This window comes from Saimiri boliviensis, chromosome 3, assembly GCF_048565385.1.
Source record: "Saimiri boliviensis isolate mSaiBol1 chromosome 3, mSaiBol1.pri, whole genome shotgun sequence".
NCBI lineage: Eukaryota > Metazoa > Chordata > Mammalia > Primates > Cebidae > Saimiri > Saimiri boliviensis.
In genome coordinates this window covers 105,527,967-105,543,227 of record NC_133451.1, presented here as the reverse complement: position 1 = coordinate 105,543,227, position 15,261 = coordinate 105,527,967, and the positions used below count along the sequence as shown (strand labels likewise).

General features: G+C 34.2%; 1 protein-coding gene across 50 annotated transcripts in view; it reads right to left on the bottom strand.

The window, feature by feature from the left end:
* The window catches only part of ANK2 (ankyrin 2), a 699,003-nt gene that overhangs the window by 55,122 nt on the left and 628,620 nt on the right, over positions 1–15,261 (bottom strand). For 29 of the 50 annotated variants that reach the window (XM_074396618.1, XM_074396595.1, XM_074396609.1 and 26 more), the window contains 2 exons: positions 11,725–11,827; positions 10,904–11,007 (listed from right to left, as the gene is read on the bottom strand). In XM_074396618.1, coding sequence (XP_074252719.1) covers positions 10,904–11,007; positions 11,725–11,827 — 207 coding nt within the window. Of the gene's footprint in view, positions 1–5,879; positions 5,916–10,903; positions 11,008–11,724; positions 11,828–15,261 lie in introns of all 50 variants that reach the window. The other 21 variants (XM_074396584.1, XM_074396585.1, XM_074396587.1 and 18 more) reach the window with 3 other exon arrangements.

The window sequence follows — 15,261 nt, the reverse complement described above, 5'->3', positions numbered from 1 at the left end:
GGAGAAAAGCAAAATAATTAAATGTTTTGAACTGAACCAATTTGCTGGTTAAAATGTACTTTTTTACTTACTAAGTAGGACTCTCTCTGCCATACCATTCTAATTGAAACAAAGAGCAGGTGGATAGGGAACAACTAGAGCCCTCCATACACCATTTTTGAAGTGAAATTTCAGGAGTGGGAAACCCTAGGCTCATGCTGATGGAGGATATCTGTAACATCTGTATTATGATTTTCCTCAAATTATAACCAATTGAATGTAAAAAATCACAGCTAATAATTTAGAAATGTCAACAGCATCCCCATTATTTTTTCTCCTTTTCTGCTAGGCTAATTGTTCGTGAAAAAGGAGAATTATAATCCGAGGTGACTTGGTTTGTTTATTTTAAATGTACCAAGAGAAAGGGTTTGTCTTAACTTCCAAGTTGTTTCTTTTGGGATGGTCTTAGCAGATCCTGATCCAGGTTAATTTGAATGCTTGTCATTTGGTTAGTATTAACTCTCAATAAAGTCTCCCAGGCACTTACTGTGTCAAGGAGCAAAAATTGAACAACACGGCAATCTAAGTGTTGTGTACACATATACAAAGACATACAAACTGTGTGTATGTTCTGCCACAAATCACATTCGTGTCTTTTCCAATTTTCATTGCATTTGCAAGATCTTTACACCAAAATAGGAAGAGGAAAGCAACATATAGGTGTATCATGGCTCTGCTTATAATTTAATGAGCACAGAACCAGCTGGATTTGTCACACCTAGATATTGCCTCCATGACAACATTAAAAACATGTGAAAGGTATTTTATCAAAGCAAGTTATAAGGATATAAACACAAAACATTTATATGTTATTTTTAGATAAATGAAAAAAAATCTTAGCATCTTCTTCAAAGCAGAACGCAGAACTCATTAAACATGCTATTAAACAAAAATCCTGTTGCTAGTAGTAAAAATGGGTGCGAAGGAGCCCAGAGTGCCTGTCTGAAGCACATCATGCAAGATGAGACCACAAGAGGCAGCACAGTCCTTCCCACATGCAGGGGCCAGGCTAGACCTGCCATTCATACCTAGCCCACTTATGTTTTCAGGAAGGAGTAAAAACTGGCAACTACAATCAACAGTTCAGTACTGAAGTGTTGATGTTTCTAGTCTTTATCAAAACATAATGAGAAAGCATTTGCCGCTTTTCTTATTACTAGTCTTCAAGTATGAATTCTTTAAAATTTTCTTTGTTATTTGACTCGTACATGAACTATTTGTTGCTCAAAAGAATGAAAATACTGGTAACACTTCTAGATGGGTATAAAGTTTTCCTTTCCATTTTGTTGTTTTTATTTGAGTAGGATACTTAGGTTGATTATTGTAAAAAAAAAAAAAAAGTAGCAAGAAGTGACAAGTTTCAACTAGTGCTGCTTCCAAATTCAGTAATATTTTTGACTCACTGATAATGAAGATTAATATTTCCTTTTTTTTCTTCATCTTTTGGTTACTGCCTCCATTGGTACACAGACAGGAACTCAAACTAGTAAGGAATTATTCTATCTGCTTAATGTTATCAATCGTCAGTATTGTTTATACCCTTGAAGGCATTTAAGAAGTTTCCACACTCATGTTGTGAGCTGTAACCTCTACACTACATTTATTGCAGTGATGGCTTATGGCCTATATAACATGGAGCCTTCACAGAAGAAGCAGAGTATCTTGTGGTGGTCCATTCTCTAAAGAGTGCATTGAAGTGGCTAAGTTCTTGTTTAAGCAACTACAGGTTAGATTACTTGCCCTGATTGTGTCACTGACGGTTTCTCTTGAAACTCCCTTTTTATTCTCACTTGCTCTATATTTCTATTTCTATGCTCCTTTTCATGCAACATTTGTTGCCCTCCTATTAAGTGTCAAGTGCCCTGCTAGGAACTGAGGATACAGAAAGTAAAGACACAGCAGCTGCTGCCAAAAAGTCCACGGTCTAAGCCCCAGACATCACATGATGGTTTCATCATTGCTCGGCCTGGTCACTGAGAAATGGCTAAGTACACACATAGGAGCCATAAAAGTGCCATAATGACAGTGAGCATTTTCTCCCTATTAATTCCTGTGTCCTCTAGAGCCCAGCACAGTGTGGATGGAGCACTTAGTAGGTAGTCAATAAATAAATGTTGAATAAGTAAATGTACGGCAGAGTGAAAAGGGCAAGATGTGAGGAGCTGTATATATTTATGTCTCACGGTAATGTAGGAGAAAATTTAATTCTTTAGTCATTCAAATCACTATATTCAGATGTAGGAAAGCAGTTGGGAATGACTATTCTTAACGTTAAATATTCTTCTACCGTCTTATTTGTGCTCTAATGTAAATAGAGAGACCTAATAAATTTATTTCCTTTGATAGAGAATTAGTAGAAAATGAGAGTAAGCAAAAACCAGAAGTCTGAATTTAACAAAATAAACAATCTTAACAGAAGTGAAGATTATATGAAGAAAGACCAAAGATGGGAAAATCAAAATAAAAGCACTTAAAGTCCGAAGCTGCAAGCAGATAAATTTACCTAAAAGTATCTCTGTGTCATGATAGATCTGGAAAGTAATATTTAAGTATTCCACAAAAATCCAAAGCAAACTGAAAAAATTAAGGTCCCAATATGCATAATTCAGAGAAAAAACTAATTTTTTTTTCCTTAAGATAGGGTCTCGCTCTATTACCCAGGCTGGAGTTTAATGGTGCTGTCATAGCACCCTATAACTTCAACCTTCTGGGCTCAAGCAATCCTCCCATGTCAGCCTCCTGAGTAGCTGGGATACAGGTAGCATCACCACACCTGGCTGATTTTTTTTTCAGAGATGGGGTCTCCCTATGTTGCTCAGGCTGGTTTTGAACTCCTGGGCTCAAGCAATCCTCCTACCTTGGACTTCCAAAGTGCTGGGATTACAGGTATGAGCCACCATACCTGGCCTAAATTAAATTTTTAAAGAAAACAAGACTTTGAGGTTTTGTCATGTAACTAAAGGAAGAGACACAAACCTACAAACCAAAAAAAAAAAAAAAAAAAAAAAAAAAACCACCAAGCTGTAGTGAGGAAATTTTCTTTAGAAGAGAAAAAGAGAGAGAAGAAAAGTAAAACAGAAAGATGTCAAGAAAGAAACAAAAATATTGGAATATATAAAAAAAGCTAAATATTAATAGTCAAAATGAGTAAAAATGTTTGTAAATCTAGCAAGAAAATAAACAAATTGGACTCAAATAATGTAATTGTCAAATAACTGATAAAAATGCTGAATTTACAGAACTGCATAATAAACGAAGTCTTATTTAAGAAAGAATAGGAAAAATAACTCAAGTTTATAGCTAGGTGCTTATGAAAAGTCTATTGACAATAGTCAGTATGCTCATATGTTAATCCCAATAGTTGATAATATAAAATTGGGTAAGCATTTGAGCATTTTCATTAAAAATATCAGAATATCCAAAAGTGCCACTATTTGGACAGGTAGTAGAGTTAGGAGACAGGTATTCTACCATGTAACAAACAACTGTAAATAAGCAAAAAACAAATTGCAAGCAAATGTACTTTAATGTACCACAGGAAAATGTGAAAGGTTAGAAGGTATGAGCGGTGTGCAGTTCACATACTAGAGTTGACTGAATCAATATGATTTTTCTCCTGTTTGCAGGTGATTAAAAATGGGACAAGATAATCCTTCTAAACATCTAAAGATGAAGACAATTAAAGTAAAAACATATAATTAACTATGTTTAGAGGCGGTGGTAATATGGATTGATGACTCTGCCTGTCATCTATGAGCTTTAAGATTGAAGACTCACCTGCCAATGAAAAATAACACTGTTACCACTTAAGGTTATGGTGAGAATTCAATTTTGTGTGGGTAAAGCGTACAGAATTGAATAAATGATTGTTTCCATCATTTTCCTTTCTCTACACTCATGGGATTTTACATATTTTAAATATCTTAAAAATAATATAATACACCACTTGAAAAATAAATGGAGAAACTAACCTTTATTGAGTACCTACAGTGAACCTGGAACTATGCTAAGTAGTTTAATATGATGATGAAGTTTGTATTAGTTTATCAAATTTACTGCTTAAATAAAAATGTAAAACATGCTATTATCACAAAGCACAGGAAAATGCAGCAAGTACCATGCTCTTCCCTGGATCTAGATATAACTCTGTCTTGAATTAATGTTGTAATCTCAGGTTAAGTCACTTAACTTCTTTAGGCTTCAGTTTTCTTATCCATAAAATGGGACACTTCTACTAAATAGACTCTAAGTTGCCTTCCAGTATTAAAATTCTATGCATAGTTTACTGTTAAGTAGGTTAGGAAACCTACTTAAATATTTTAGATGCTCTGAAAAAATTCCTAATTGGAAAATAAACTGCCATTACTTCAAGAAATATATATTATTTTTGCTTTATGGCTAAAACAGCTGTTCTGCAGAAATTGTGTATACACACTGCACTAAACATTGACTTAAGATTGAACAGACAAACTATCATTTAACACTCAGCTTTAATTGCATCTCTCACTCTCCAAATGAAATTCAGCAATCATGCAAAGTAGAAACTCTTGTTGAAGTTTTCTAAATTGTGAGATACAATGTTATCACAATTTAAAAAGAATAAAAGCAAAAGCAACCATTATTATGCAGATGACTTGCCTACAAATACACAATTTGATTAGCTAAACAGTACATGCTTCAGAGGAGGCAGCAGAAAACCATGATCCAGTCTTTTGAGGACTACATACTTCACCTCCAAAGTTACTACTCCTTTAGTTTTATTTTTAAGTTATCAAGGACCATGGGATGGGAATGGGAAGGAGATTGCAGCATTCAGAGTTAGTTGTAAGAACAGGGAAAAAAAAATCATCAGAGTGCTTCAGTGATCCTCATACACATAGCAAGAGGGCCTCAGATTAAATCTGATTTCTGAGGTATTGTGAGAAAAACCATAACATAAACTCTTTCTCTTCTCTAACTCCCTTAATTCCTTCCTAATCCTCCAAATTCTACAAACTGAAAAATTGCTTGGAAATGGCTTTGAAAAAAGTGGTTCAAATTTGTTAAAATCATCAAACAATTCTTTATCAACCACTGTGGTCGTGTATGGAAAGACAATAGCATGCATTTGAGAAAAAGTGTAAGAATGTATATAAAAGTTTTCAAAAATAAAAATACAAACTGTCTTTTTGGTAGACTGATAATCTGTAGTACCATAATGGATGGCTGTATAATAAAAAGACTATAATTAGCAGTCTAATAGAAACCTTTAAAATAACTTTAAATAAATAACAGAATAATGGTATTTTTAGAACACTGACTAGAGTCATTACATAATACAATTTCTAAAATATCAAAAGGTTGCATTTATAGCACTACTAGCAAGGAAATGCACTATTAATACATTTCAGCCTTTGCCTCACCTAGAATACGGTATTTAAAATAAAACCCAGAACTATAACCAAAAAAAAACCCTCTGCTAAATGCCACTTAAAATCATAACCTTTAATAGAACCTTAAAATAGCTCAACCAATTTGCATAATTGTGGGGAACAACATTTGTCATCTCCATCTAGCACTTTTTCTCACAAAGGAAGCTGGAGATGTGGAGATCCATGACCAAGACAGGCGGACCATGTTAAGTCTGGGACAGTTCCACTTTATTTCTACCAAAATTAAAAAGACCACTTTCTCCTCATCACAGAGAAAGGGGAATTCAGCAATAGCCATCAATCTTTCTCTCTCTTTGGCTAGGTATCTTCACACTAAAGCATCCTGAGGCAAGGAATACACAGAAGGAGATGGTAAAGGGGGAGAGGAATAGGCAATATGTTCAGATAAAGAATTATGCAGAAGTTCACCTGCTGTTGTCACGATCAAGACATGGAGAGGCGCGGCTGCAACAGAATAGATACTTTAGCACAGAGAAGGAATGGATAAAGTGAAATATAAGGAAGGAAATCAGAAGTGACTTTCAACTGAAATACATATTTTTACACCAATACAGTATTTATTGAAAACAAATGGAAATCCAAATGAGATATAGCTCTATTCAAATGCCGAGAGAAGAGCAAGGTATGGGGGCTTCGTGGCAACTCCCACTTTAGGGAATTGGGGATGCTATAAAATCACTGGATACGGATTTGTAACCTTGGTCAACGTTGGGTTGTGAGGGTGCTTAACAAAGTCTGAGTGTCCAAGAAGCTACGGAAACATCAAGGGGTATTATGATGAAAAACATAAAGTCTCTGATTTGATAGACATAGTTTTGATGCAAAAGCATTTATTTTAGACATTTAATACTTTAAAAATAATGATAATAACCTTTTGAGCTATAACGGAAGAAATGCAAAAGAGGAGGCACAATTTAAAGTGTATCTTCAATGACAAACAGTAGCATAAACTATAAGGCAGGGTAGGTAATACCAATTACCCACTAGATTGTAGCAAAAACAAGCTATGTGAACAAAGCCTTGGTCAATACTTCATTTTTGTCAATACTTCATTTCCTGCTTTAGAGATTGCTGTCTTCCTCACTAGTCACAATATCTAATCCCACATATGGTTCTACCTTTCACTCCTCTTCTACCTATGAGTCTGCTCTTCTGTAAAACCTTCTGTAAGTTTTCACATGATTCTCTTGTGTTTTCAACCCTAATGACATACAAAAGTATACATGCTTAATGGAGCAGAAATCCAACTTATAAAACATTTGTTTTGCTACTTATTATGAAACAACTTTCTTTATCTAAAAGAATTCACCTTTATGTAGCTAAAAGAAAATTCTAGGGTGTTGTGAAATACATGAACAACTAACTTAACTGCCATACATATTAGATAAACATTAATGTTATCACGTAAGAACCTCAACTTCCTTGCATTCCAAATATCCCACTGTTTGAGAGAATATCTTCAAGATGTTTTTTAAAATAGACTTTATGTTTGGAGGAATTTTAGGTAAACAACAAAATTGCCTTCAACATGCTTTTACGGAAAAAAACTTTTTAAAAGATCACCTTATAGACCCCTAGTTAATGTAATATCGTGTAGCACAATATCATGAATTGACATTTAATTGTTGGCATTTGACTATAATTAAAACACTACAAAAACTAAAGACCTTCAGAACAACAATATTTAATATGATTTACAAAGCTAGCTACTGCTAAGAATTGTGCCTTGCATTTTCTAATTTCTAATGCACTTATGAAATGACGAAGATTTGTAATATTAAAATTCTTGTCCAAGATTGTGTTGTTATGATCATGACTGGGATACTAGAAATGACTGTTGATTAGAGTCATTGTGAATCAGAAGACAACAATTTAACATAAACAGAAAATATTTATCTTTCTTTCGCCAGATATTGGCTGTGTCTATTGAGCAGAACAGATATTTAAAATCACTGATACCTATTGTCCTGTAGTCATGAACATTAGTCACTGGAAACATAACGTAGAGGTAAAATAAAGTCACCAATACTGCTTATTGGTAGAAACAGTGTCTTCTAGTCATCTAAAATCCCTTTATTACATTTAAGAGAACATTATATGTACAAATCAGTGGCATGTGAATAAAAAACTAACTTTATTATGACTTCTATCAAATTACCTTTTTTTTGGCTAGGCGCGGTGGCTCACACCTGTAATCCCAGCATTTTGGAAGGACGAGGCGGGCGGATCACCTGAGGTCAGGAGTTTGAGACCAGCCTTGCCAACAGGGCAAAACCCTGTTTCTACCAAAAATACAAAAAATTAGCTGGGCACGGTGGTGCACACCTGTAGTCCCAGCTACTTGGGAGGCTGAGGCAGGAGAATCGCTTGAACCCAGGAGTTGGAGGTTACAGTGAGCTGAGATCAGCCACCACGCTCCAATCTAGATGACAGAGCAAGACTTCATCTCCAAAAGAAAAAAAAAAGTGTGTGTCTGTGTGTGTGTATGTGTTTTCTTACATTTTGGGTAGATCTTGAAGTGGCTTAAGAATTCACCCAATTAATTAAATAAAAACTAACTCCTTCAAAAATAAATAAAAGCTACTATTTAGGAACCTGGTATATAACGAATAAAATTACAAAAAATCTTGCAACATGACATGGTATGATGAGTGCTACTCATATACATTAATATCATGGTAGCTTTCAAATACCAGGAAACTCAGAATCATTGAGATTTTAATAGCAATAACCCATCCTCTTAGAGTCATCAAATGCATTGCGTTTGTTCAAACACTAGAGACACTAATAGAGAATAATTTGCCTAATTAAAAATAAGAGTAAGTCAATCATTACTACTGAAAAATGAACCACACTGATAGCGTCATTTAGAGGAGTCAGAATACATGTTGCTTAACTGATATGCAATTTGCGAAAATCTGGAACATGTGTATGGTGATTGTACAAATTCTAATAGCTATAATCTATTGAGCACTTATTAGTATTAATTATTTAAAAAGCATTTAGTTATTAAAGCTCACCTATGGGATCAATAATACAATACTCATCTTATAGATAAGGAAACTGAAACTCAGAGATTTTTATATAACTTGTGTCTGGTGTCACATATGACTATTAGTGTCAGGATTTAAATCCTGATAGGTCTGACTCCAAAGCACACTTTTAACCACCATGTTTCCCTCTCTTTACAGATTCAGTGTCTTCTAACTTTAAATAACAACATACAGTATGTTTTCTAAAGGCACGGGCTAGATCTTACTTAGCTATTTTCCTTAGTACCTGGCACAATGTCAGGTACTTTGCAGAACTGCACAGATGGGTGAAGAATGAATACCTAAGTGAATGGAAGAAGTAAAGAACATTTGCAAGAACTAGCTATGCCTTAATTAACTAGCTCTCTCTAATAACCAAAGCCTTATTAAGCAAAGTTTTTCCTAACAGTTTACATAAAGCATCTGTACTATTGGTGCTTGTAGACGACATCAATGCCAGGCCCCCAAAATAGAGATTCTAAAATAATTGATCTGGGTTGAGGCCTGGACACTAGTATTTTTTTTTTTTTGGGATTATGACTATTCTTTTTTTTTTTTAATTGCATTTTAGGTTTTGGGGTACATGTGATGAACATGCAAGATTGTTACATAGGTACACACATGGCAGTGTGGTTTGCTGCCTTCCGTCCCCTCACCTGTATCTGTCATTTTTAAAGCTTCTTGGTAATTCTAATGCACAGCTAAAGTTGAGAAGTATTCAGAGTCAGTGTTAAATGCTTGAGGCTCATAGGAAAACTGGTTTATTGAAGACTATGAATTTAAAGATCTTTGTCTTAACAAGTAATTCATCTGTAACTACCAGATGCTGTTGATTCATTATAAGTAATGCACCATAATTACTTACAGTATCTAGTTGTACACAATTGAGGTGTAATTGAGGTATTTAGACTATTTTGCTGCCTTTCAGTAATGAAAGAACTTCTTTCAGAAGTTCCTTTTTTTAAATATAAATGATTCATTTTGAAAACTGAAGTATTGCCATGCAATGACTCTTTTGTAAATTCAGTTATTATTAGTCAATTACATTTTACCTAAAATCATCTCATCACTTTGCAGGCTGCATATGAATTTTAAACACCTTATTAAGGTTTCTAGAGTCTTTTCTATGTTTCTTCAATATTCTACATCCAGACCTCTTTTCCTTGTTACTCATCATTATGAAGAAGTTTACCAGCAGAATGCAATGCAATGTTATACTTTTTGGGTAATTTATAGCTTTTTTTAAAAAAAAAAAAAGTAAGTAAATTTGAATGAAGTGTTTCTTATTCTCATTAACAACTCTTCCATCAGAAACTAGCCTCTACTTATTTAACAAGGAAAAGAGTATTAGGATTGTTTTCAGTAAGTATATAACTAATATTATTGCATCAATCTTTACTTAGTAGAAGATTAGTTGAAGAAGTCTAAAATTTTTAACTAAAATTTCTTGAACTCTTTCCTGAAAGAATATTTTAGAATAATAAAAATAAGAAAGGATCTGCTTTTCAAAATAGTTCTGGGATTTATGGATTAGGATTTTGGGATAATAATTAAAACTAAAATATTGCATTCTGATATATAGAATATAAATAGAGCTTTAAAATAAATAAAAATAGAAATTTTATATATAATTATGATATTGCTATATTAATGGAAATGACTAATATGTAAGGAAAAAATTGGAAGAGTTTTACAATTTAAAACTCCTAAAGGAATTTATATTCCACACAACTGAACACCCTAAGAACAACTTTAAGTATGTTTGAAAGTATGACTCGAACTCCTACTTTTTAATGAGTTAATAAAAACAGGCAGCATTGCTTCAACACTGGTGTGTATACTCTCTGAATGACTTGAAGAAGATGGCTGAGAACCTGACTGGTCGCATTCAAATTTCCCTTTTTGTTTATATCCCTACTTCAAATAATATCTAAACTCCTCTAAACATTTGTGTGATTCAAGCTTCTGTAACATTATTTTAAATGCATTAACATCTGAGAAAGGTGTTTATTTCATTGAACCAATCAGCTAATCCTAATAAACAGAAACTTTCTGGAAATCAAATGATTCAGCTCCTCTTTTTAAGATGTCTTAAAGGTAGTACGTGAATAGCAGGAAGGCCACCAGTACATTCCGGTTAGGTAGCTAGCTGTTTGATGCATTCTACTAGTTGTTTTAAAAGAATAGTCAGATTTTTAATGCTGAATTCAACCTTTTTTGCTGGTTTGTTGGTGTAGATATAGAGTTTATGTTGGGTAAAGCAATATTATTCACAAGTTTAAACAAAGGGCACCTCCACTGTAAAGCTAGCCACCAGCTAAAGCTACTGGACAAAGCTGTTACTTTCACACCCATCTCTTTTTACCTCTTGATCAGGATACATAATATTGATTTACTCACCCTGAATGAATAGGACTGGAAGAAAGAGCCACGTTGTCTAAGTTCTCCGTGCCCCAGCTCAGGCGATGAGAATTCCTTTCTGCCTCCTTGGCTAGAGCTGACACCTAAACACAAAGAACACGGGACTGAATAAAAACACTTTGCTTCAATTAAAGTAAAATATAATGAAATGTAAAAAAGTGGCATCACTGGAAAGTGGTATCACCTAGAAAAATTTTCATTAAAAAATGTTAGGACCAATGTATTATTTACGATGAATCTTTTAAAATGCATTCTCTTTTAAATTGCGTTATTAAATAGATTACATAAGATTACATTTGTGTAACTGTCTTTGAAGAGAGTAGGTAGCCACCTATTTCCCTGTACCCAGTCCATCAAAAGTGATAAAATCATAACTAAAATTAAAATATTCCAGAATAAACTTTAAGCCTTTCTCATAGCTAACAATTTTAAATATTGAAAGATATAACTTAACCTGTAGCATTCATCCTGTATCTTAAATGCATCCCACCTCACTTTTGCCTTTAATGAAGATTTTATGATTTTTAAAAAATACTGTTTATATATAATCTCCACAGAAGAATTCAGTAAAGCCCAAGAAATAAGCAGTATGCTTTTTCAGAAAAATGCTGCTCATTGGAAAACATCTAGTGAACATTTTCCATGTTTTAGGAAAACCCTCAAATCTCTTATCCTAGCTTGTCAACAAAATTAAGAATCACTTTCGGGAGAATTAAAAACTTTCTCAGGACATTTTTAGCATCTGATAATGTTAAAAAGCTCTCAAGACAGCAAAGACATGAAGACAAAATGTCACGTACCTGATGACTGGGAATCACAACAGAGTCGTCCATCACAGCACTGTCCCTCAGGTAGGAGGCATGGCTCAGAGTGTGAGACCTGTCGGAACTGAAGGATCGAAGGCTGGTAGGTGGGCAGGAGGCCATGGCATATACCAACAGCAGTAGTAAGGTTGGGATGACAAAGTGATGAGCCGAGCAGGAGAGTGAAAAAAGCGTGCTATTAGCTAACAGCGCAACTTCCAGGGGGACACAAGTCTCTGTGTTGTCCTGTCTTTTTGTTGCACAGCTAAACACATCCTTTGACAGGTTCCTACCACTCAATGGCAAGAGCACAAGGGAATCCAGAAGTCAAAATTTGATACTCCTAATCTGATTCATTTTCTTTCCAGAATCGTTTGAAACCAGCAACTGTAGTTTATTACTGCCAGTACAAGAAATTCTCACAGGAAATAATTCCAGGATAGATTGCTTAAATCTGTGCTAAATGTTAATCTCCCTGCAACTGAGAAAAATATTAGGAGGAAAGTAGACAGCCCTCAGAGAGAACAAAATGAAAGCCCAGTTTCATTTTCGCTCATTAGTTTCCATTTTCTCTCCATGCCTCTTTCTCCTCCTCTTTGAACTGTGAATGACTGAATGTTGGTGCATTCCCCTGGAAGGTACAGAGTGAAATGGACTGTGGCCAGAAGCATGCTTCCTGCGGAAGTGAAGTTCCTCTTGTTTGTCTCTGGTGACTCCAACAATGCTATTATTTCAAATGAGAGCACTGTCCCCTGTGCATGTCCTGTATGTGGTGAGTGAAGCACCAGAGTGTTGGTTGCCGTGGTGATGAGATGCATGAGCACAAGAAACTGTTTCTAAGCTCCAGCCCAGAACACAGACACACCTGCCAGCACAAAGACAAATTGCCAATGGCCATGGATCAAAAGTGAGGTTTTGCTTCAAAATGGGATTTAGGCCTTGATAAATCATGCATTACATTTTTGAAAAGTCTGAATTTTGAAGTTCTAAATTACATACTCAAATGTAATAGGTAAAACTTGACATTTGCATAGATGCAAGCTCATTCCTTTTAAATCAATTTGTAAACTCAAAGGACAGATTGATATCTTAAATAAACTATGTTTTATACAGTATAGTTCAAATATTAAAGATCTGTGTTCAAAATATTAGCCTAAAGCCCATAAGGGAAAAAAAGAGATATGCAAGCTTTCACAATATTTATAGAAGCAAACGTTCATTTACTTTTAGCTAGTAGGTGTTTGGCTAATGAAGCACTATAGAATTATGGACTAAATGTTAAATTAGCATATTTATTAGTAGAAACTATCTTCATTTTGCAAGTATATTTAATTTTGTAAGCCAGGTACTATCATATGTATGAGGTGTCAATATAGCCAACATCAATTGTCTTTGATGGAGTCATCACTTTGTAGGTAATTCATAGTAATCCAGGACCTCCTCCTTCTTACTTTACGTGTAGGTATATTCCAAAAAAAAGTCTTAAAGGATAAATGACATGAAGAAAAGGAGTTGATTGTCTGATCCTATGTGTTTACACATACATAAATCTGTGTTTATAATAAAACGAAATCTAAATATAACTTGAGAATTAGCTATTTTATGTTATTAGGCTATTGGAGAAGATTGAGGTTCTTGACAGAGCCTTAATAATTTCATCAACAAGAGTTTTAGCTCCAGCAATTGGAGGCTATTTGTATTACATCTGGTTTTACATTTAGCTTTTGATGGGAAATTAAATTATTGGGGAAAAGGTTAATCTCGGCAAAAGCCTGTCTCAGTTGGTGGAATGGATGAGATTTTTCCTGCTGTAAATGACAAAGATAGCTAAGATTCACTTGGATGTGTTTTGTACCAGGTGCACTAGGTCAGCAACTCTTAAATTATATTTACCTTTATTTTGTTTTGAAATTGGCCAAGGAAGGGAAAATAGTAGAGGAGCCAACCTCTTCTATTTCCTGTACGGCTTGTCTATGGACTCAGCCATCTTCTGGAATAGCAGAAACACTAGTCTCAAAAGGGAAAATGGAAATTTAGCTTGAATGAGAACAAACTGAATGGTAAATAATGGTACCTTGTGATGTGGCTGCCAGATTGCAAATGTCTAAACTTTGAAAAAAGTGAATGAAGTCTCAACTGCCACTTTCAGGGAGTGACTAGGGCTAAGTAGACAAGTCTGTCTATTTCAGGAATGTGTTATTAAAGAGCCTATTGGGCTGCAAAAGTAAAGACACACTTTGCAATCAGTGTATCAGTCATAAAAATGAAATTTTGATATCCATTTAGTTGATACGTGATTCTTTCTCTACATTGGTTTTGTAGTGAGAGGAACAGAGAGGTGCTGGTGATTTTTGTCTTTCCTAAAACCCCAACAAGAAAGAAATACAGAGGGATAAGAAGAGAAAGAAGCAAACAAAGTGACATCTGGCCACAAAAAATAGATTAGAGAAAGATATGAGGATATGTACACAGAAAGTGAGAAAAGTTGGACAGAGAGAGGAAGCAAGAATGAATAAATTAAAATCATGTATTGGAGTGTCTCTATCTTTCTCTGAGTTTCATTTTAACTTCCTCTACTACTTACTGCTTTCTGAAATATTAATTAGTTGTTTAATCGATGTGTATAGTTTCTAACTGCTTTTGAAAAAAATGATGTCATATAATCTACTTAAATGAAATAAAAACAGAGTATTCCAACAGTAGAGAAATTATTCTCTCTAAAAGAATATTCTCTCTAAAATAATATAACTGAAGAATTATTTTCACTAAAATCATATAAGCAGTACAACAAAGGTCTGGAATAATTTAAGTCCTTGGGCCAGAAACTGTTTGCTCTGATTTAAGACATTAAAAACAAGTTTAAATCTTTTCCAGTACAGTTACCAATTTTTCATTAAGTCAATGGTTCTGCTATTCAGTTAATAAATGTATAACAACATAGCCATAGAAGTATAAAGTTTTATTTGCTGTTCAGCTATAGGATGTAAGAGGGGTTTTGTTACGGTCTTAATTTATACTTTTTATTGGCCTATGATACAACTGCTTTCTGAACAAATAGGTGGTAGGAAAGTGTAATTTTATTGAAAAGTATAATAATTACTATCTTGGTAAACTGTAATATTTATTAAACATTCAATTAGTGGAGTTGAAAACTTTATTGAACAAGTAGAAATCCAAAATTTTCAATGAATTTGCTTTAAAACCTGAAGAAGTTTCTGTGGTTCATTGTTATTTAGCATTTTATATTGAATTTGGAAAACATTTTTAATTTGCAAGCAACAATAAAATAAAACAGACATAAAATCCAATTAATCATAACTTGGTTATATTTGTATTTAATTTGCATTAAATTGTATGCATTTGTATTCTTCCATATCTATGTATATTTTAGGCATCAGGTTATTTTTTCTGTCTTCTCCAACTACACATAGGCTAATTGGGGTTGTTTGGGGGAAGCTATGCTAATGTGTTATCAACCACAAGGTGGAGCTGTGATAGTTGAAACAAAGCCATACCTGGGTCATGTCACAGATT